The sequence below is a fragment of the Nomascus leucogenys genome, chromosome 13 (assembly GCF_006542625.1).
Source record: "Nomascus leucogenys isolate Asia chromosome 13, Asia_NLE_v1, whole genome shotgun sequence".
NCBI lineage: Eukaryota > Metazoa > Chordata > Mammalia > Primates > Hylobatidae > Nomascus > Nomascus leucogenys.
The window spans coordinates 80,237,335-80,258,842 of record NC_044393.1 but is presented as its reverse complement, the minus strand read 5'-3'; the positions used below and the strand labels follow the sequence as shown (position 1 = coordinate 80,258,842).

Below are 21,508 nucleotides of genomic sequence, written 5' to 3'. Positions count from 1 at the left end.
ACATTTCAACTCCAACTACATGGCTGGAATGTTTACCTGGCTCACTCTCAAATTGAAAGTTGGGTTTCGGCATCAATCAGGGATATGGCCATGAATAGGCTACGTAGGCCAGATCAAACCACAGGTCACTTGGCACCCTTCATTGGGCCAGATCCTACTGAATGCCAACCCTTGACCTGGTGAATAAAATGGGAGGCTGGCAGTCATGACAGATTCTTCCAGTTGCAGCTCCATTTTGAGATTCTTCATTGATATAACCAGTGAAATCAAATTTGGATAAATGTGAAGAATTTCTCAAATACAGGTGGAAAACTTACTTGAGTATGCTTCACAGATCCAGTCACTTTTTTGTTTAGTAAAATATTCAGTAAAATATATTATTCACTTATTTGTTTTGTTCATAAAATCGTTTCGGTCCTGTGAGATGGTTAGAGGGACAACTAGCACTTTTCTTCAGGATCTGCACAGATCTTAAGCCTTTACTAAGCCAGTTTCTCCACTAGCATGTAAAATTGGAGTTAGATCTGCTCCTCCTTTCAAAGATAAGCCAAAGATAAATAAGATACTATGTAAGAGTATTTTCAGCATTTCAGAAGGAATTTGCCAGAGAAAACAACAACAACAACAACAAAAACCTAACAACGCAACTGAACTCTTTTTTAACACCTAAATCAGGGATCAAGACAAAGCCGGTGTTGAAAATCAAATTCATTAAAGCCAGATTTTTCTATGTTTGAGTTTCCGGATCGGGAAACGGGTCTGTGTCTATACAAACCCATCTTCTAATGAGCCGTAATACTGAAATTCTTCGGTAACGTCCCTCCTTCCCACTCCCTATCTTTTTCAGAACTTCCAGGCATTAGAGACAACATCTGCCAATCCTACAACTTCTCCCCGCCTGCTAGGATTCAGATGGATTCCACAACTTTTCAGCCTTCCGTGACTTTTAACACTACTCTAGAGCTAATCACTTTTAATGACCCCACTCTGGAATAGATACTCCCCGGCTTTACACTTTGTCCCGGCAGCAATCGACTGAACTGCCCCCGAGGCCGACCATCTCGGACGACCTCAGACATTCAGGGTAGTTTGCCCGCGGGCCGGGCCCCGCAGGCTCCGATTCCTGCCCCACCTCCCAGAGCCGCCCGCCCCCCAAGCCCTCCTCAACCTCAACCCCGAAATCCCAAGCGCAGAACCACTGGGCTTCCGGTTCTCCTGTGCGCGCCCCGGATCCGCCACACACCTCGCCCCTTCTCCCTGGGCTAGCTCTCAGGACCGTAACCCCTTCCCAAGCGGGGCCGAGCAACGCTCTCAGCAGCTGAACTAAGACTTCGGAGGCCGCACGTCCCCCTCCGCAGGCCCCGCCTGGGCCTCTCGGCTCGGCTGCCCTCCATTGCACCCCTGGCCCAACCGTGCTGACGCAGAAGAGTGGGGCAGCACGAGCTCAGGGCCCGGCACTTACTCGGGAAGGTAGGTGGAAGAAAAGGAGCTCCACTTGTGTAGCGCGTAGGGGAGAAGCCGGCACTCGGGCGCCGCAGCGACAGCTCCGCCAGCCGCCATCTTGTCAGCACCGTAGCAGCCGCCACCGACCGCTGGCCGCGAACGGGAGGAGGAGAGGGGGCGTGGCCTGCTCTTAAAGGGGCCGCCGCCCTCCCCGGGCGCCCGCGCTCTCTGCCCCGCATCGTTACCCGGGCCCAGCGCCGGGCCAATGTCCTATCTCGGGGTTTCCCACGTCGCTCGCTCCTTGACGGCTGAGCGACACTGGGTCTGAGGTGTAAGCGTTTTCCAGGCTCTTCCCTGGGGCTTGGAGGGGAATGGCGCACAGGACTTTTCTTACAAGCAGAGGTAGGGACAAGCCAAGATGATTACGAACAGAAACACGTTGTAGTTACGGAGCAGGAAGGGAAAATAAGAAGACCAAGTTGGAAAAGGGACGCCTGTGCGCTTTTGGAAGCCACCGCCCTCGCCAGTGTATAAGTCCTTTACGGAAACAACACTGAAGGGAGCTGGAGGGCAGTAGCTAATGTGCTGTCCTCCTGGAGTGGTCCTGGTTTTAAATGTCTTGTCCCCGCCTTCCAGAGTCAGATGGAGACAGGAAAAGGAAATGGTCCCGTGTCCACCTACCCTGTTTGGTTTGCAGTCTGTGATGCCCTTCATAGTAAACATTTCTTGCGAGCCGCATCCCACTAATCTTGTGGCACTGGTTTGCTCGGGAATGACGTTCACCCACAGACCTGAAAAGTCCTCACAGAGTTGGGAAGCTGCGTGTCATCATTTTTTCAGTTGGCAAATCTGCCCACTTTGAACTGACATAATTGTAGCCTAAAAGTTCAGAGAGAGAGTAGTTCAGGAAAAAGACTGTTCCTTCTTCTTAGAGGGAACAGCAGCCCTGAAAACTATATGGACATCATACCAGCTTCTTATATAACAAAAGGAGCACTTGGTCTAAATATCTGGCAGCTTTAGATAATGTTCTCATCAAGTACCTGTTTGTCGTAGTTATGCATATTTATTCCTTGGCTTAGCCACTGCAGTTACCAAAGAGTATGTCGCTTATTGTCTAAGAGGTTGGACTCCTGAAAGCCTGGACAGTGTCATTATCTTCACCTGAAGAGTGGAAAAATTCAAGCAAAGAGTTTCTCAGGAAATCACCAAGTGAGTCAAAACACCTCAATAATTGTATTCTCTTCCCGTTGTAATCATTAACCTGCCGAAATTCCCTCCAGTCCTTTCCTGACTTCCTGTTTCTATAGGTGGAAATTTTAATAGTGGGCTCTACTAGGATATCAAATCAAAAAAGCCAGATAGGAAGGCCAGGCTGGGCACGGTGGCTCACACCTGTAATCCCAGCACTTTGGGAGGTCCAGGTGGGAGGATCACTTGAGCCCAGGAGTTTGAGACCAGCCTGGGCAACATAGCAAGACCCCCATCTCTAAAATAACAAAATTAAATAAAGGCCACAAGTATGTTCATCTTTAAAATTACATGTGCTTGGCCAGGCATGGTGGCTCACACTTGTAATCCCAGCACTTTGGGAGGCCGAGGCAGGTGGATCACCTGAGGTCAGGAGTTCGAAACCAGCGTGGCCAACATGGTGAAACCCTGTCTCTGCTAGAAATACAAAAGTTAGCTGCATGTGGTGACATACACCTATAATCTCAGCTACTTGGGAGGCCGAGGCACAAGAATCACTTGAACCCAGGAGGCGGAGGTTGCAGTGAGCCAAGATCACACCACTGCACTCCAGCCTGGGCAACAGAGTGAAATTCTGTCTCAGAAAAACAAACAAAATACAATAAAATAAAAAATTACATGTGCTTTCTGTGTTGCAGCAGGTTGGAAAAGTATGTGTTCCTTAAGGGAATGCTATAACTATAGTGACTTGGGTTGGGAGCTGCCAGAGACAGTGGGAAAGGGCCAGAGAATGTTAGCCCCGGAGATGATATAGTGGTTATCTTTGAAGAAAATAGACACTTTAAAGGGGAGGAATTAACTCACTCCAATTCCTTTGGGCCCCAGATTTTATAATTCTACTTCTTACCTTAAGGTAAGTTAAGTCCTTGTTCTTTTCCAGACATAGTTCCTGAGCAATCTTTTTTAAAAACACTTATTAATTAGTTCTTCTTAAGCTTAAATCCTTTTGGTGACTTTCAATCCCCTTCTAAACGGTTTAACAGAGGCCCTTCATAACCTGCCTTGATTTTTCTCTCCAGCTTCCCTCGCCCCCACCCCCCTCTTTCTCCTTTGCGCTTTTGACATCTGCCCACTAACTAGCACACTGAATTTGTTCCCATAGAGTCCTTGTTCTCTCTAGCCTCCAGGGCTTACTCTAAACCAGGCATGGAATATTCTTTCCCATTCTTTACCTGGCTAACTCCAGCTCATACTGTAGACTATTTGGTCCTGGAATTTTTTTTTTTTTTTTTTGAGACAGGGTCTCACTCTGACTGTCACCCAGGATAGAGTGCAGTCACATGAACATGGCTCACTGCAGCCTTGACCTCCTGGGTTTAAAGGATCATCCTGCCTCAGCCTCCCATGTAGGTGGGACCACAGGCAGACATCACCACACCAAGCTACTTTTCTTACAGGCACAGGGTTTCACTCTGTTGCCCAGGCTGGTCTTGAACTCCTGGGCTCAAGCGATCCTCCTGCCTCGGCCTGGCCTCCCAAAGTGCTGGGATTACAGGTATGAGCCACTGCATCTGGCCGAAAATCTTTCTTCATCACCTGCTTTGGGATTAGGTGACAGTTGTCTCCATTTTTTTTTTTTTTCCTATGCAAGCTAACACAGGATAGATAACATTTTTTACATTTCTCTTAGCACTCTAAGTTTCCTTCTTTCTCTTAGCACACATCACAATATATTTTAATTTCCTCTTTTTTCCTCTTTCTAAATGATAGCTCCCATGAAGATAAGAGTCATACATATCTTGTTCGCAGTTGTATCCTCAGTCCTGTTGATGTGTCTAGCAAATAGAAGATGTTCAGTAAACATTTATCAAAGAATGAATGAATAATGCTAAAAGAGAACTTGAATTAGAGACTTCTGAGCTGCAAAGAAAAAAAAATGCCAGCACTTCTCAGACTACAAACGTGTATGCCTGAGGTATAATTGCTACTCAGAAGGTAAAGACCCAGGATAGCATGGCTTTCCTGCATCACAAATTTTATAAATGGTAAAATAATTTAAAGCATTCCTATGTTAACATAAATACAGACAGCTATATTATGATACTGAGACGAAAATTTGTTTAAATGTTAAGAAAAGAACTTTATCTGAGGAATGCAAATCCTTTTAAATTATGAGGCCCAGAGAGGCATTAAAGTGAAACAGCAGTGCTGTCCTTCTCCCCCACTTTTGAGCTGTGTATTTGTCTCTTGAAACTGCTTACTATTGCCACAGAAGCTAAACATTTACCTACTAATTAATGCTGCACCGGGCATTGTAACCCACATCCTATAGTTTCATAATGTATAGCCAATCAGTAGCTTGATTTATTTTAATGTAAATTCTTGGTAAATAACTCAGGCACTGCCTCATCTTTCCCTTTAAAAATCCACTTGTAACTGCTGCTACTCAGAGTGTATATTCAAGACAACTTGAATCTATGTTCCCAGGTTGCAGTCATCAAGCTTGGCCCAGATAAACTCCCAACTTATATTAATTTTGCCTCCGCTTCTTCCTTTTAGGTAAATCATCTGGAGTAAGTCAGCAGGATTCACAGTGACTCCCCCCAACCACCTGGTGTTTCTCTCCGAAAGCAGCACATGGTACCAGTGTGAACTCTCCTCCTTCAGAAGTCCCATCAGGTGTCTCAGGCGAGTTCTCCTGTATTTGGACCTCTCACTCTTGGGTTGAAGGTCTAGACTTTATTTGGGCTGTTTTTCAAACCCTTTCTTTAAGTGTGAGGGCTTCGGTCTCTGTCTTTGGACGGAAGATTCGGGTATAGAGCTCTGCAGGGAACTGCCTTTTTTCCCCCTCTGTCTTACAGCAGAGGTGCAGGTCATGGTTTTTCTGCCTCTGCCTCAGAACCAAGGGTTTGGGTCAAGTTTTTTTCACCTCTGTCTCACAGCAGAGGTTTGAGTGAAAGAACTGGCAGTTAGGCACCAGTGGTTTCATTTTATATTGTATGCATTTGAGATAGCAGTTGTTTACTACCACTTGAAAATTCTGAATTAGTCTTTAATTTTAACCAATTCCTGTTAGTTCCTAACTGAAATGTATACCCCTTTTGCTCTTCCAGGTGGACGTAATAAGAGGGTCTGGTCCCCCATACCTTGAGGACTCTGCTGCCATCTGACAATTAGAGACAGTCCAAAACATGCTGCACTTTGATCGTAAACACATTCCTGGCTTTGGTCACTTTTGAAAAGTTCCTGAATTATGAGAAATCATTAATAAGAGTGTTCAAAGCCTGAACACTCTTTTTAGAAATACCTGCTGGAATTACATATACGATTTATGGGGTACTGTCTTGTAGTATCTGGGAAAGTAGACCCATCTAACCTGGAATGATCACAGGCAACAACGACCAAAAATGGGGATCTTTTGATATATCCAAAGTAATTTATTTGTGCACACCATTGGAAAGAGCTGGTTTTAGAGCCAGACGTGTAAATAGGAGACTGACTTCCACTGGCACCTAAAAACTTCTAAAAGAAATCCTGAAAGAAAAAAACGCCTTCATTCAAGAAGTAAACAAAGGGATATTTGAAACTATTTTAAAAGACTTCAGAGGCCTTCTCCCTTTCACCTCCAGACCCTCCTTTTCCTTCCAGCCCTGTGATCTGAACTCATCCCTTTCTGCCTCTTCTCTTGGCTTCCATACATCTCTTAGGCAGAGATGTTTTACAATTTCACAATGTACACATTTCCTTCTCTCAGGGGACATGAATTTAAATTTAGAGCAGAAGGAACAAGCAGAACAACAACAGAATGGGAATAAGACTGCTGAGACTATAAAAATGCAGATCCAACAAAACTTTTTCTAGCCAGGTCTAGTGAATGACACTGATATGGTCTGGCTCTGTGTTTCCAACCAAATGTCATCTCAAATTGTAATCCCCACGTGTTGGGGGAGAAGCCTGGTGGGAGGTGATTGGATCATGGAGGCAGTTTCCCCCATGCTGTTCTCATGATAGTGAGGGAGTTCTCACAAGATCTGATGGTTTAAAAGTTTTGGCAGTTCCCTTTCTGGCTTTCTCTCTCCTGCTGCCTTTTGAAGAAGGTGCTTGCTTCTCCTTCACCTTCCACCCTGATTTTAAGTTTCCTGAGGCCTCCCCAGCCATGCAGAACTGTGAGTCAATTAAACCAATTTTATTTATAAATTATCCGGTCTCAGGTAGTTCTTTATAGCAGTGTGAGAATGAACTAATACACACTGATTTATTGACCCACTATCAGACAGTACTCTTTAAATCTTATCGTGTATTTAAAATGCTAATATTCAGGGAATTAGCTAAGCAGCATTCCAGATGAGATCAGATCTAAAACAAGATAAAATCCTTAAATGCTTAAACCCCCTGATGTGGATTCCCTGCAAGATTACCAAAAAACAAACACACAAACAAAAAAATGAAAACAAAAACAAAGAAAACACCCCATCCAGTGGTATAATGGCTAGGATTTGGTGCTTTCACCACTGTAGCCTGAGTTCAATTCCTAGCCAGGGAGCTAATCTCATTTGTTTTAAAGTATTGTATGATTCTTGACCTTTTGGGATACCAATTGTTATTGATCCTTATCCCTTCCATGGACAACTTTTGATTTCCTGTCTTTTTCCATTTGTGGGACATACAGACCATTTGGGCCTTCATGAGTAACCAGCTGAGAAGCTGAGATCCTAGAAATCATAACCAGATAGAAATGTGAGTTGTACTTTACTTGTGGCTAGTGAAACTTTCCTTTCTTTGAGTTGTCTTTGGGATGATTCTTGATCTTGTGAGGACTGTGTTGCACCTCCTTTGGAGATGCCCCATGCATCCTTGGTTAAGTCATAACCTTGATAAAGGCTTATTGGTTTTGGTGAGTCAATTGGAAGTGTACCTTTGTTTTTTTTGTTTGTTTGTTTTAAAAAGTTCAAAAGCCAGAAATAACAGCTATTTGTGCTGGCTAATACCTGACAATGAGAGATTTGAAAAGTTTTTATTTTTTTATTTTACTTTAAATTCTGCGATACATGTGCAGAATGTACAGGTTTGTTACATAGATATACATGTGCCATGGTGGTGTGCTACACTTACCAACTGTTATCTAGGTTTTAAGCCCCACGTGCATTAGGTATTTGTCCTAATGTTCTCCCTTCCCTTGGCCCCACCCCCTGACTGGCCCCGGTGTTTAATGTTTTCCTCCCTGTGTCCATGTATTCTCATTGTTTATCTCCCACTTATTAGTGAGAACATGTGGTGTTTGGTTTTCTGTTCCTGTGTTAATTTGCTGAGAATGATGGCTTCCAGCTTCATCCATGTCCCTGGAAAGGACATGAACTCATTCTTTTTTATGGCTGCATAGTATTCCATGGTGTTTATGTGCCACATTTTCTTTTTCCAGCTTATCCCTGATGGGCATTTGGGTTGGTTCCAAGTCTTTGCTATTGTAAAGTGCTGCGGCAAACATACATGTGCATGTGTCTTTATACCAGAATGATTTATAACCCTTTTGGTATATACCCAGTAATGGGATTGCTGGGTCAAATGGTATTTCTGGTTCTAGATCCTTGAGGAATCACCACACTGTCTTCCACAGTGGTTGGATTAATTTACACTCTCACCAACAAGTGTAAAAGCGTTCCTGTTTCTCCACAGCATTGCCAGCATCTGTCGTTTCCGGACTTCTTAATAATTGCCATTCTAACTGGCATGAGATAGTATCTCACTGTGGTTTTGAGTTGCATTTCTCTAATGACCAGTGATGATGAGCTTTTTTTCATATGTTTGTTGGCCACATCAATCTCTTCTTTTGGAAGTGTCTGTTCATATTCTTTGCCCACTTTTTGATGGGGTTGTTTGTTTTTTTTCTTGAAAATTTGTTTAAGTTCCTTGTAGATTCTGGATATTAGACCTTTGACACATGGATAGATTGCAAAATTTTTCTCTCATTCTGTAGGTTGCCTGTTCACTCTGGTGATAGTTTCTTTTGCTGTGCAGAAACTCTTTAGTTTAATTAGATCCTATTTGTCAATTTTTGCTTTTGTTGCAATTGCTTTTGGTGTTTTAGTCACGAAGTCTTTGCCCATGCCTATGTCCTGAATGGTATTGACTAGGTTTTCTTCTAGGGTTTTTATGGTTTTGGGTTTTACATTTAAGTCTTTAATCTATCTTGAGTTAATTTTTGTATAAGGTGTAAGGAAGGGGTGCAGTTTCTGTTTTCTGCATATGGCTAGCTAGTTTTCCCAGCACCATTTATTAAATAGGGAATCCTTTCCCCATTGCTTGTTTTTGTCAGTTTCATCAAAGATCAGATGGTTTGTAGATGTGTGGTGTTATTTCTGAGGTCTCTGTTCTGTTCCCTTGGTCTATGTATCTGTTTTGGTACCAGTATCATGCTGTTTTGATGACTGTGGCCTTGCAGTATAGTTTGAGGTCAGTTAGTGTGCTGCCTCCAACTTTGTTATTTTTGCTTATGATTGGCTTGGCTATGCAGGCTCTTTTTTTGGTTCCATATTAAATTTAAAGTAGTTTTTTCTAATTCTGCAAAGAAACTCAATGGTAGCTTAATGGGAATAGCATCGAACCTATAAATTACTTTGGGCAGTATGGCCATTTTCATGATATTGATTCTTCCTATCCATGAGCATGGAATTTTTTTCCGTTTGTTTGAGTCCTCTCATTTCCTTGAGCAGTGGTTTGTAGTTCTCCTCGAAAAGATCCTTCACATTCCTTGTAAATTGTATTCCTAGGTATTTTATTCTCTTTGTAGCAATTGTGAATGGGAGTTCACTCATGATTTGGCTCTCTGTTCTCTATGATTGTTGTATAGGAATGCTTGCGATTTTTGCACATTGATTTTGTATCCTGAGACTTTGCTGAAGTTGCCTATCATCTTAAGATTTTGGGGCTCAGACAATGGGTTTTCTAAATATATAATCATGTGGTCTGCAAACAGAGACAAGTTGACTTCTTCTCTTTCTGTTCGAATACCCTTTATTTCTTTCTCTTGCCTGAGTGCCCTGGCCAGAACTTCCAATACTGTGTTGAATAGGAGTGGTGAGAGAGGGCATCCTTGTCTTGTGCCGGTTTTCAAAGGGAATGCCTCCAGCTTTTGCCCATTCAGTATGATCTTGACTATGGGTTTGTCATAAATAGCTCTTACTATTTTGAGATATGTTCTATCAATACCTAGTTTATTCAGAGTTTTTAACATGAAGAGATGTTGAATTTCATCGAAGGCCTTTTCTGTGTCTATTGAGATAATCATGTGGTTTTTGTCATTGGTTCTGTTTACGTGATAGATTACGTTTGTTGATTTGCATATGTTGAACCAGCCTTGCATCCCAATGATGAAGCCAGCTTGATGGTGGCGGATAAGCTTTTTGATGTGCTGCTGGATTCGGTTTGCCAGTATTTTATTGAGGATTTTCACATCAATGTTCATCAGGGATATTGTCCTGAAATTTTCTTTTTTTGTTGTGTCTTTGCCAGGTTTGGGTATCAGGAGGACACTGGCCTCATAAAATGAGTTAGGGAGGAGTCCCTCTTTTTCTGTTGTTTGGAATAGTTTCAGAAGGAATGGTACCAGCTCCTCTTTGTACCTCTGGTAGAATTCGGCTGTCAGTCTGACTGGTCCTGGGCTTTTTTTGGTTGGTAGGCTATTAACTATTGCCTCATTTTCAGAGCCTGTTACTGGTCTATTCAGGGATTCGACTTCTTCCTAGTTTAGTCTTAGGAGGGTGTATGTGTCCAGGAATTTATCCATTTCTTCTAGATCTTCTAGTTTATTTGCATAGAGTTATTTATAGTATTCTCTGATGGTAGTTTGTATTTCTGTGGGATCAGTGGTTGTATCCCCTTTATAATTTTTTATTGTGTCTATTTGATTCTTCTCTCTTCTTTGTTAGTCTAGCTAGTGGTCTATTTTGTTAATTTTTTCAAAAAACTACCTCTGGATTCATTGATTTTTTTGAAGGGTTTTTCGTGTCTCTATCTCCTTCAGTTCCGCTTTGATCTTAGTTATTTCTTGTCTTCTGCTAGCTTTTGAATTTGTTTGCTCTTGCTTCTCTGGTTCTTTTAATTGTGATGTTAGGGTGACAATTTCAGATCTTTCTAGCGTTCTGATATGGGCATTCAGTGCTATAAATTTCCATCTTAACACTGCTTTAGCTGTGTCCCAGAGATTCTGGTACGTTGTCTTTTTGTTCTCATCGGTTTCAAAGAACTTCTTTATCTGCCTTAATTTCGTTATTTATCCAGGAGTCATTCAGGAGCATGTTGTTCAATTTCCATGTAATTGTGCAGTTTTGAGTGAGTTTCTTAATCCTGAGTTCTAATTTAATTGCACTGTGGTCTGAGAGACTGTTGTGATTTCCATTCTTTTGCATTTGCTAAGGAGTGTTTTACTTCCAATTATGTGGTCAATTTTAGAATAACTGCCATGTGGTACTGAGAAGAATGTATATTCTGTTGATTTGGGGTGGAGAGTTCTATAGATATCTATTAAGTCCACTTGATCCAGAGATGGGTTCAAGTCCTGAATATCCTTGTTAATTTTCTGTCTTGTTGATCTGTCTAATATTGACAGTGTGGTGTTAAAGTCTCCCACTATTACTGTATGGGAATCTGTCTCTTTATAGGTCTCTAAGAACTTGTTTTATGAATCTGGGCGCTCCTGTATTGGGTGCATATATATTTAGGATAGTTAGCTCTTCTCTAACTATCATTAGTTGCATTGATCCCTTTACCATTCTGTAATGCCCTTGTCTTTTTTGAACTTTTGGGGTTTAAAGTTTGTTTTATCAGAGACTAGGATTGCAAACCCTGCTTTTTTTTTTTGCTTTCCATTTGCTTGGTAAATATTCCTTTGTCCCTTTATTTTGAGCCTATGTATGTCTTTGCATGTGAGATGGGTCTCCTAAATACAGCACACTGATGGGTCTTGACTCTATCCAATTTGCCAGTCTGTGTCTTTTAATTAGGGCGTTCAGCCTATTTACATTTAATGTTAATATTATTATATGTGAATTTGATCCTGTCATCATGATGCTAGCTGGTTATTTTGCACATGAGTTGATGCAGTTTCTTCATAGTGTCACTGGTCTTTATATTTTGATATGTTTTTGCAGTGGCTGGTACTGGTTTTTCCTTTCTGTATTTAGTGCTTCCTTCAGGAGCTTTTGTAAGACCAGCCTGGTGGTGACAAAATCCTTCAGCATTTGCTTGTTTGGAAAGGATTTTATTTCTCCTTTGCTTAAGAAGCTTAGTTTGGTTGGGTATGAAATTCTGGGTTGAAAATTCTTTTCTTTAATAATGTTGAATATTGGCCCTCACTCTCTTCTGGCTTGTAGGGTTACTGCAGAGAGATCTGCTGTTAGTCTGATTGGCTTCCCTTTGTAGGTTACCTGAACTTTCTCTGTGTCTGCCCTTAACATTTTTTCCTGCGTTTCAACCTTTGAGAATCTGATGATTATGTGTCTTGGGGTTGATCTTCTCAAGTAGTATCTTAGTGGTGTTCTCTGTATTTCCTGAATTTGAATGTTGGCCTGTCTTGCTAGGTTGGGGAAGTTCTGGATAATATCCTGAAGTGTGTTTTCCAACTTGGTTCCATTCTCCCCATCACTTTCAGGTACACCAATCAATCGTAGGTTTAGTCTTTTCACATAGCCCCATATTTTTTTGGAGGCTTTGTTCATTCCTTTTCATTCTTTTTTCTCTAATCTTGTCTTCACACCTTATTTCAGCAAGGTGATCTCCAATCTCTGATATCCTTTCTTCTACTTGATTGTTTCGGCTATTGATACTTGTGTATGCTTCAGGAAGTTCTTGTGCTGTGTTTTTCAGCTCCATCAGGTCATTTATGTTCCTCTCTAAACTGGTTATTCTAGTTAGCAGTTCCTGTAACCTTTTATCAAGGTTCTTAGCTTCCTTGCATTGGGTTAGAACATGTTCCTTTAGCTCAGAGGAGTTTGTTATTACCCACCTTCTGAAGCCTACTTCTGTCAATTCGTTAATCTCATTATCTGTCCAGTTTAGTGTCCTTGCTGGAGAGGAGTTGTGATCATTTGGAGGAGAGGAGGCATTCTGGTTTTTGGAATTTTCAGTGTTTTTGTGCTGGCTTTTCCTCATCTTCGTGGATTTATCTACCTTTGATATTTGAGGCTGATGACATTTGGATGGGAGTTTTTGTGTGGGAGTCTTTTTTGTTGATGTTGTTGTTGCATTCTGTTTGTTAGTTTTTCTTCTAACAGTCAGGCCCCTCTTCTGCAAGTCTGCTGCAGTTTGCTAAACATCCTCTCTAGATCCTATTTGCCTGGGTATCACCAGTGGAGGTTGCAGAACAGCAAAGATTGCTGCCTGCTCCTTCCTCTGTAAGCTTTGTCCCAGAGGGGCACCAGCCTGATGCCAGCGCGAGCTCTCCTATATGAGGTGTCTGTCAACCCCTGTTAGGAGGTTTCTGTCAACCCCTGTTGGGAGATTTCTCCCAGTCAGGAGGCATGGGGGTCAGGGACCCACTTGAGGAGGCATTTCATCCCTTAGAAGAGCTGGTACCCTGTGTTGGGAGAATACCCTTTGTCAGGATCAGCTGCTCTCTTCAGAGCCAGCAGGCAGGAAAGATTAAGGCCTTTGTAGCTCTGCCCACAGCAGCCCCTCCGCAGTGCTCTGGGGACAATCCAGTGCTCTGTCCCAGGGAGATGAGAGTTTTAGCTGTAAGCCCCTGACTGGGGCTGTTGCCTTTCCTTCAGAGATGCTCTGCCCAGTGAGGAGAATCTAGAGAAGCAGTCTGGCCACAGCTGCTTTGCCACGCTCTGGTGAATTCTGCCCAGTCCAAACCTCCCAGTCTCCTTAGCACTATCAGGGGAAATCTGCCTACTAAAGCCGCAGTAATGGCAGATGCCCCTCCCCACACCAAGCTTGATTGTCCCAGGTTGACTTCAGACTGCTGTGCTGGCAGTGAGAATTTCAAGCCAGTGGTTCTTAGCTTGCTGGGCTCTGTGGGAGTGGGACCCACTTAGGAAGACCGCTTGACTCCCTGGCTTCAGCCTCCTTTCCAGGGGAGTGAAAGGTTCTGTCTTGCTGGGGTTTCAGGCGCTACTGGGATACAAAAAAACTCCTGTAGCTAGCTCAGTGCCTGCCCAAACAGCCTCCTAGTTTTGTGCTTGAAACCCAGGGCCCTGGTGGTGTAGGCTCACGAAGGACTCTCCTGATCTCCGGATTGCAAATACTGTGGGAAAAGCATAGTACCCAGGCTGGGTAGCACAGTCCCTCACGGCTTCCCTTGGCTAGGGGAGGGAGGTCTGTCGGCTCCTTGCACTTCCTTGGTGAAGCAATGCCCCACCCTTCTTCTGCTTGCTCTCCATGGGTTGCACCCACTGTCTAACCAGTCCCAATGGAATGAACTGGGTACCTTAGTTGAAAATGGAGAAATCACCTGCCTTCTGCATTGGTCTCGCTGGGAGCTGCAGACTGGAGCTGTTTCTATTCGGCCATCTTGGCCCCTTCTCGAAAAGTGTTTAAGAACTCCATAGTCAAAAGCCAGCTTCATTAAAAACAAATTCACGCAGGCATGGTGGCTCATGCTTGTAATCCCAGCCCACTTCAGGAGGCCACAGTGGGAGGATTGCTTGAGTCCAGCCTGGGCAATGTAATGAGTCCCTGTCTGTACAAAAAGTAAAAACAAAACTTAGCTTGGCATGGTGGTGTGTGCCTGTAGTCCCAGCTGCTTAGGAAGCTGAGGTGGGAGGATCATTTAAGCCCAGAATGTGTCAAAGCTACATGAACTGTAATCATGCCACACTGCACTCCCGCTTGTGTGACAGAGCGACACCCTGTTTCTATTTTTTTATTTTTCTTTCAGTACTGCAGCATAGAGAGACCCTCTCTCTCAAAACAACAAACAAGGGCCAGGCGCGGTGGCTCAAGCCTGTAATCCCAGCACTTTGGGTGGCCGAGGCAAGCAGATCACGAGGTCAGGAGATCGACACTGTCCTGGCTAATATGATGAAACCCCGTCTCTACTAAAAATACAAAAAATTAGCCAGGTATGGTGGCAGGTGCCTGTAGTCCCAGCTACTTGGGAGGCTGAGGCAGGAGAATGATGTGAACCTGGGAGGCGGAGCTTGTAGTGAGCCGAGATTGTACCACTGCATTCCAGCCTGGGCAACAGAGCAAGACTCTGTCTCAAAAACAAACAAACAAAAATGAGACTCAACCTCCTCCCACCTCTCTGCTGTCTTCAGTATCACATGAAAGGATCTAGAGGAGATTTCTAATGACTCAGACCCCTAAAAGAGACAGAAAAAGATGCCTCTCACTCCTTTTCTGGGGTCTTCTGTCTTCCTGTGGAGTCTGAAGAGTCATGGAGAGATTTCATGACAGTTTCCAGCACAAAACTCTGCTCTCTTTTGTATCGTGTCACCTGATCCCTTTGGCTTTTAGGAGTACTGGATATTGCTTTGTTCTGTGAGAGAACACTTAACCTTTGTGTGTGTGATGGCTGGCAAGTTACTGGTGAGAACTGTAGTACTAGAGGTGGCTGACAGCAGTTGTTTACAGTGAATGGTTATTATTATTACTACGGGGAGTTACTGGTTTCTTTGCTGGTTAAGATAAGAAAGGCACGGTTTAAATACTTAGAGAAATGTTTTTGTATTGAAGTACACCATGAAAGTGTTGCATAGCCCAGTCCCATGGCGTTTCCCTCTTTTTGGGGACCCAGGATTCAGGCTAAAAATGGAATCCTTAAATTATAAAGATCTAGATGCTCTGCCTTCAATTGCATCTGCTTTTCACATATTTAAATTATTAGGCTCTAAAAACTGTAAATGCTTTGGCAGCCCTGCTCCTTAATGGGCTCTGCCCTGAGCTCAGTGATCCAACTGGAAAACAGACTAAGTTAAAAGCTACTTATCTAAGTGAAATAGGTCTCCTTATAAAATCCAATGATAGATTCCTGTGATTTTGTGTTACCTTGGCATCCATTTTTAATTTTCCTCCAACACACCCAAACTCCTCCTTGAAAAGGCTTAAATTCTTTCTCCTTGTGCTTTGAGATATAAATTTACTACTGCATTTTCTCTAAAACTCAGTACGAGCTTCAGCCATGTGGAACAGATAAACTTTAAACTTTTCCATTTACAAAGGTACAGTTTGAATCCAACTGTCCTTTTAAACTAGTGAGTTTTACCAGTCTCATGACTAAAATTTTTTTCTCTGCTTGGTTTTGTTTTGTTTTGTTTTTCTTACCTCAGTTCACCAGCAGTTTCAGTGTGGCTAAAATTTTTTAATTAAAGCTATAAAGTCATTATCTGTGTCTGTCTGATTTATGTGTACTATGTATACATGTCTGTTTATATATTGTCTACATGGTACCACTGACTTACAGACAAAGTGCTCATAAATAATATAACCAACCCAAATGCTTTTTATGGTCACTTGACTTTAGTAATCTTGGGTTTAAATTAAGATAGTTTTTAAATTATTGGTGAAGTAAAATAGAAACGTCTTCAAATTTTAATTTAGACATGTTTGCCTACATCTATTGGTCAGACTGGTTTATACTGTCTCTGCTAAATGTCTTAAGGTCATAAGGCCGTTGCTTTTTTGGTATTTTTTGGTATTTGCTTAATTTGTCTGTGAGCTTATGTCTTTGGATTTGAGCCTTTAGATTCTGAGGACTAGATAAGTAGCCCTGGGGACAGTGCCTGGGCCCCGTCATCCCTAGTTGAGCTGTGCCTCTTGGCTATACTGCAAGGAGTTGGACCCTCCAGGCATTGTCTCCATAGCATTGTCATTTGTCCTGAGCTCTGCATATGGTACATAATTAAAGTTGCTTACTTCCTAAGTTTTTCACTGAAAATTAGGGTTAGTAAGAGTTAACATTGTGGTTAATATATGTAACTAAAACTACTAGGCCAGAAACAATTTTATATAGAGAGCATATAAAGAAGATGTAAAGAAAGTTGAAAAGGGTAATTTTTTTCCTTTACATAAGAGGGGACTTTGGTCAAAATGATAAGGGGGATAGTAAATCTTTGTCCTAAGTAGAATACCAATATAAAAAAAATGAAGTATAGCACAAAACTGAAGGTGTAAGCAAGTTGTAAAAGGTTTGTAGAAGAGTAATCTCATGAAAAGAATTTTGTATGTGATAAAGTTGGCTAAAATTGGAAGGAGATTATTAACTTTTCTAAAAATTATGCATTGATATTTAAAGCGCACTGATGTGGGACCCCTGTGTCAGAGTAATAAGGTTTTCTTGGAGCATTAATCTGCTCTTCAATAGAAAAATTTTTAAAGGTTATAGAAATCTAGCTGGGCACGGTGGCTCACACCTGTAATCCCAGCACTTTGGGAGGCCGAGGCAGGCAGATCACAAGGTCAGAAAATCGAGACCATCCTGGCTAACACGGTGGAACCCCGTCCCTACTAAAAATACAAAAAATTAGCCAGGCGTGGTGGTGGGTGCTTATAGTCCCAGCTACTCGGGAGGCTGAGGCAGGAGAATGGCGTGAACCCGGGAGGCGGAGCTTGCAGTGAGCTGAGATGGCGCCACTGCACTCCAGCCTGGGCGACAGAGCGAGACTCTGCCTCAGAAAAAAAAAAAAAAAAAAGGTTATAGAAATCTTATGCAGTTAAAACTGAGGGCTGGATGTGGTGGCTCACACCTGTAATCCCAGCACTTTGGAAGGGTGAGGTGGGCAGATCACCTGAGGTCAGGAGTTTGAGACCAGCCTGGCCAACATGGTGAAACCCCATCTCTACTAAAAATACAAAAATTAGCTGGGTATGGTGATAGGTGCCTGTAATCCCAGCTACTTGGGAGGCTGAGGCCGGAGGATCGCTTGAACCCAGGAGGCAGAGGTTGCAGTGAGCTGAGATCAGGTCATTGCACTCCAGCCTGGGTAACAAGAGTGAGACTCCATCTAAAAAAAACAAAAAACAAACAAACAAAAAAACCTGAGACTTGATAGATTTGTTTATAAGGATTTAATGAAATTAGCTTTAGGATTAATAATATACTGATGCAAAAGTAAAATTTGGTTTTCTCTTTTGAATAAGATTTTTAAGTATTTTTAAGAAACACTAAAGAAAAAGGTTCACCTTTTAAGTAAAAAAATAAAGGAAAGAGAGATTCTGCTGGTCTCATGCCATCTTTATAAGATTTTTGGATTGTTTGGAAAACCGAGTTTACTCTCTATCAAAGAGTAAAGGGTTTTGCTTTTTGCAATCTTTGAATTATCACTTTGGCTAAATGAATGAATACTATTTTACAGTGACCTATGATCCTATTTGGTCAAATATTTTAAACTTTTAACATTTGACATACTTCCTAAAATCAAATTTCAAATTCTAAAATGAAGTATTTTCCAAAAGGAACCTCTGGAAGTCCAAGAGAGGAATATTAGGCATATTTAGCATGTTAAAATCATATGGAAAGCATTGTCAAAGAAATAATGGTGTTTAACTTTCTTTGAGTTATATGAGGATGAATGTGTTTTGTATGAGATTCCTAAAATTTTAATGTGTCTTGGTATATGTTATCAGTCATAATTATGATTATTATGTTAAACTGTTGTAAACCACAGGAATAACCAAATTTCCTTGTCAATTACGTCTTTAACCATGGCTATTCTAAGTCTTTTGCTATCTAAAACAATTATTGTTTTATTTCTCTTCTTCTCATAAAGCAGTTACAACTGGCTATAATTCAAAATTTGCTTTTTCTTCAAGGAAATTCATGGAAAAGGACCCTGACAAGTACTCTTGAATACAGGTTTCTGATAACTTGGGAGATCATATCATTGGACTAAGTAACAACTTTCAGGTATGTAATAAACTGATGTGTTCCTTAGATTGCTAACTCAACATCAAGCAGAACAAGAATTAATTACATGTGACTGAACTGACAGAAGACTGAAATGATTTTCTGACTTTTTATTTAAAACATTGCTGTTTTTTTTTTAATTTTGTCTTCCAGAGTCAAGAAAACTTTTTTTCCTTGAGCTATTTATTTATACTTTATAACAATTGGGTAAAAATACCTTTGTGAGCAACATTGAAACATTTGCCTTTCTCTCTGATTGCTCCAAAATTTGGAAACTATTCATGAGTACTCTTATTTTATGGCAATCTTGTTATTTGCATACATTTAATAAGAATCTTTTTTCTGTAACAGGATATAATTGGAGACACTTGTTACTTTACTAAGGATTTGACTGGAATGACATATTTTCAGATATGACCAGACTGCTTTGAAGAATAGAGGTTGACTCTATAGAGGCGATTAAAAAGCCTCTTGGAAAGACTGGCCTCATCCCTTACATAGTTCCCTTTCAAGATTTCTGTCCTTGTGTTAAGTAAAGAATGTCACTTTCTGACAGGCCTGGGAACCTCAAAATATTTCCACTGTGTATCTCTCATTGTTTTATTTCTTCTGAGAAAACTAAATTCATGGTACACTGAAGAGGTGATTCCACAAGTGACAGCAGCTATGAATCAATGACTGGTAGGACTACCTGGGAATGAGCCTTTCTGGCAATGAGGGATACTTTGACACTCAGATTTTGATCATCAGTGCTTTCAAAAAGAAAGATTTTTGATCAAAAGGAAGAAATGAGAAAAAGAACTTTTATCTGAAGAATGCAAGTCCTTTCCAATTATCAGGTCCAGAGAGGTATTAAAATGAGACAGCAATCCTGTCCTACACACACCCCCTTTTGAGCCACGTACTCATCTTTTTATACTGCTTACTATTGCCACAAGTAGCTGAAAATTAGCCTACTGGTGCTGCACCAGACATTATAACCCACATCCTATAGCTTAATAATGGATAGCCAATCAATAGCTTATGTTATGTTAATGTAAATTATTGGTAAATAACTCAGGAACTGCCTCTTCTTTCATTTTAAAAATCCACTTGTGGGCTGGGCGTGGTGGCTCACGCCTGTAATCCCAGCACTTTAGGAGGCCGAGGTGGGCGGATCACAAGGTGAGGAGATCGAGACCATCCTGGATAACACAGTGAAACCCTGTCTCTACTAAAAATACAAAAAATTAGCCGGGCATGGTGGCGGGTGCCTGTAGTCCCAGCTACTTGGGAGGCTGAGGCAGGAGAATGGCGTGAACCCAGGAGGCGGAGCTTGCAGTGAGCTGACATGGCACCCACTGCACTCCAGCCCGGGCGACAGTGCGAGGCCCTGTCTCAAAAAAAAAAAAAAAAAAAATCCACTTGTGGCTGGGTGTGGTGGCTCACACCTGTAATCCCAGCACTTTGGGAGGCCGAGGCAGGCAGATCACCTGATGTCAGGAATTTGAGACCAGCTTGCCCAATGTGGTGAAACCCCATCTCTACTAAAAATACAACAATTAGCCAGCCGTGGTGGTGGGTGCTTGTAAACCCAGCTACTTGAGAGTCTGAGGCAGACTCAAGACTTCAAGAATGTCTTGAACCCAGGAGGCGGAGGTTGCACTGAGCCAAGATCACACCATTGCACTCCAGCATGGGGTGACAAGAGTGAAACTGCCTCCAAAAAAAAAAAAAAAAAATCCACTTGTAACTGCTGCTACTCAGAATGTATATTCAGGGCAACTAGAATCTATGTTACTGAGTTGCAATCCTCAAGCTTGTCCCAAATAAACTCTCTACTTACATTAATTTTGCCCAGCTTCTTCCTTTTAGGCCAACAATGATAAGATAAAATAGAAGACAAAAGAAATTTCAAAATCTGCGGAGGCTGCTAGTAGTTAGACCCTCAGAACTCCTCAGTACATCTTAACTCTCCTTTGTCTACAGGACATGATTTTAAGTGATGGGGTTTATTGTAAGGTACACAGGGAAAGCCTAGAAATTATAATCTCTCTAGTTCCCTTGCAATTCAAACATTGAGACATATTGAACCTTATAGGAAACTGGACAATGGTTCATCATTTTTTTAGGCATAACAGCAGCTATGGTGACACAACAGCTCTAGTGACCCAGTTGTCTTATCATCCCCCACAAGCTACCGTCTTTACAGAGAGTAAAATCTGTATTAGTCTATTCTCACATTGCTATAAGGAACTACCTAGGTTGGGCGTGGTGGCTCATGCCTGTAATCCCAGCACTTTGGGAGGCCAAGGGGGGTGGATCACCTGAGGTCAGGATTCAAGACCAGCCTGACCGACACGGTGAAACCCTGTCTCTACCAAAAAATATAGAAATTAGCTGGGCATAGTGATGCATGCCTGTAATCCCAGCCACTTGGGAGGCTGAGAGAGGAGAATCACTTGAACCCGGGAGATGGAGGTTGCAGTGAGCCAAAATCATGCCATTGCATTCCAACCTGGCTGACAGAGCAAGATACCATCTCAAAAAAAAAAAAAAAAAAAAAAAAAAGAACTACGTGAGACTGGGTAATTTATGAAGAAAAGAGGTGTAATTGACTCACAGTTCAATATGGCTGGGGAGGCCTCAGAAAACTTATAATCATGGTGGAAGGCAAAGGAGAAGCAAGCACCTTTTTCACAAGGCAGGAGAAGAGAGAGATCCAGTGAGGGAAGTCTCAAACACTTAAACCATCAGATCTCATGAGAATTCACTCACATCATGAGAAGAGCATGGGGGAAATCTGCCCCTATGACCCATTCATCTCCCAGCAGTTCCCTCCCTTGAGATAAGATTTGGGTGGGGACACAGGGCCAAACCATATCATTCTGCCCCTGGCCCCTCCCCAATTTCGTGTCCTTTTCAAATTGCAAAATACAATTATTCCTCCTCAACAGTCCCCGAAAGTCTTATTCCAGCATTAACTCAAAAGGTCACAGTCCAAAGTCTCTTCTGAGACAAGGTAAGTCCCTTCTGCCTAGGAGCCTGTAA

At 42.0% G+C, this 21,508-nt stretch overlaps 1 protein-coding gene and 2 long non-coding RNA genes across 12 annotated transcripts in view; 2 read left to right on the top strand and 1 right to left on the bottom strand.

The window, feature by feature from the left end:
* Positions 1-21,508, bottom strand: part of MKLN1 (muskelin 1) — a 398,537-nt gene that overhangs the window by 176,007 nt on the left and 201,022 nt on the right. For 4 of the 9 annotated variants that reach the window (XM_003261347.4, XM_030825622.1, XM_030825624.1 and 1 more), the window contains exon 1: positions 1,463-1,618. The exons of 2 other annotated variants lie outside the window; for them this stretch is intronic. In XM_003261347.4, coding sequence (XP_003261395.1) covers positions 1,463-1,560 — 98 coding nt within the window. In that variant the 5' untranslated portion in view covers positions 1,561-1,618. Of the gene's footprint in view, positions 1-1,462; positions 1,619-2,124; positions 2,573-21,508 lie in introns of those variants that run through there. 3 more of the 9 variants (XM_030825626.1, XM_030825625.1, XM_030825628.1) reach the window with 3 other exon arrangements.
* Positions 1,159-5,322, top strand: LOC105740776. 2 transcript variants are annotated; one of them, XR_004032963.1, is made up of 3 exons: positions 1,159-1,470; positions 2,526-2,655; positions 5,194-5,322. It is a non-coding gene; the product is annotated as an uncharacterized LOC105740776 (long non-coding RNA). The 2 variants fall into 2 exon arrangements; XR_001116862.2 differs by lacking the exon at positions 1,159-1,470 and adding an exon at positions 1,681-1,845.
* On the top strand, positions 5,352-19,616 carry LOC115837940. Its single transcript, XR_004032964.1, has 3 exons — positions 5,352-5,841; positions 7,304-7,371; positions 18,385-19,616. It is a non-coding gene; the product is annotated as an uncharacterized LOC115837940 (long non-coding RNA).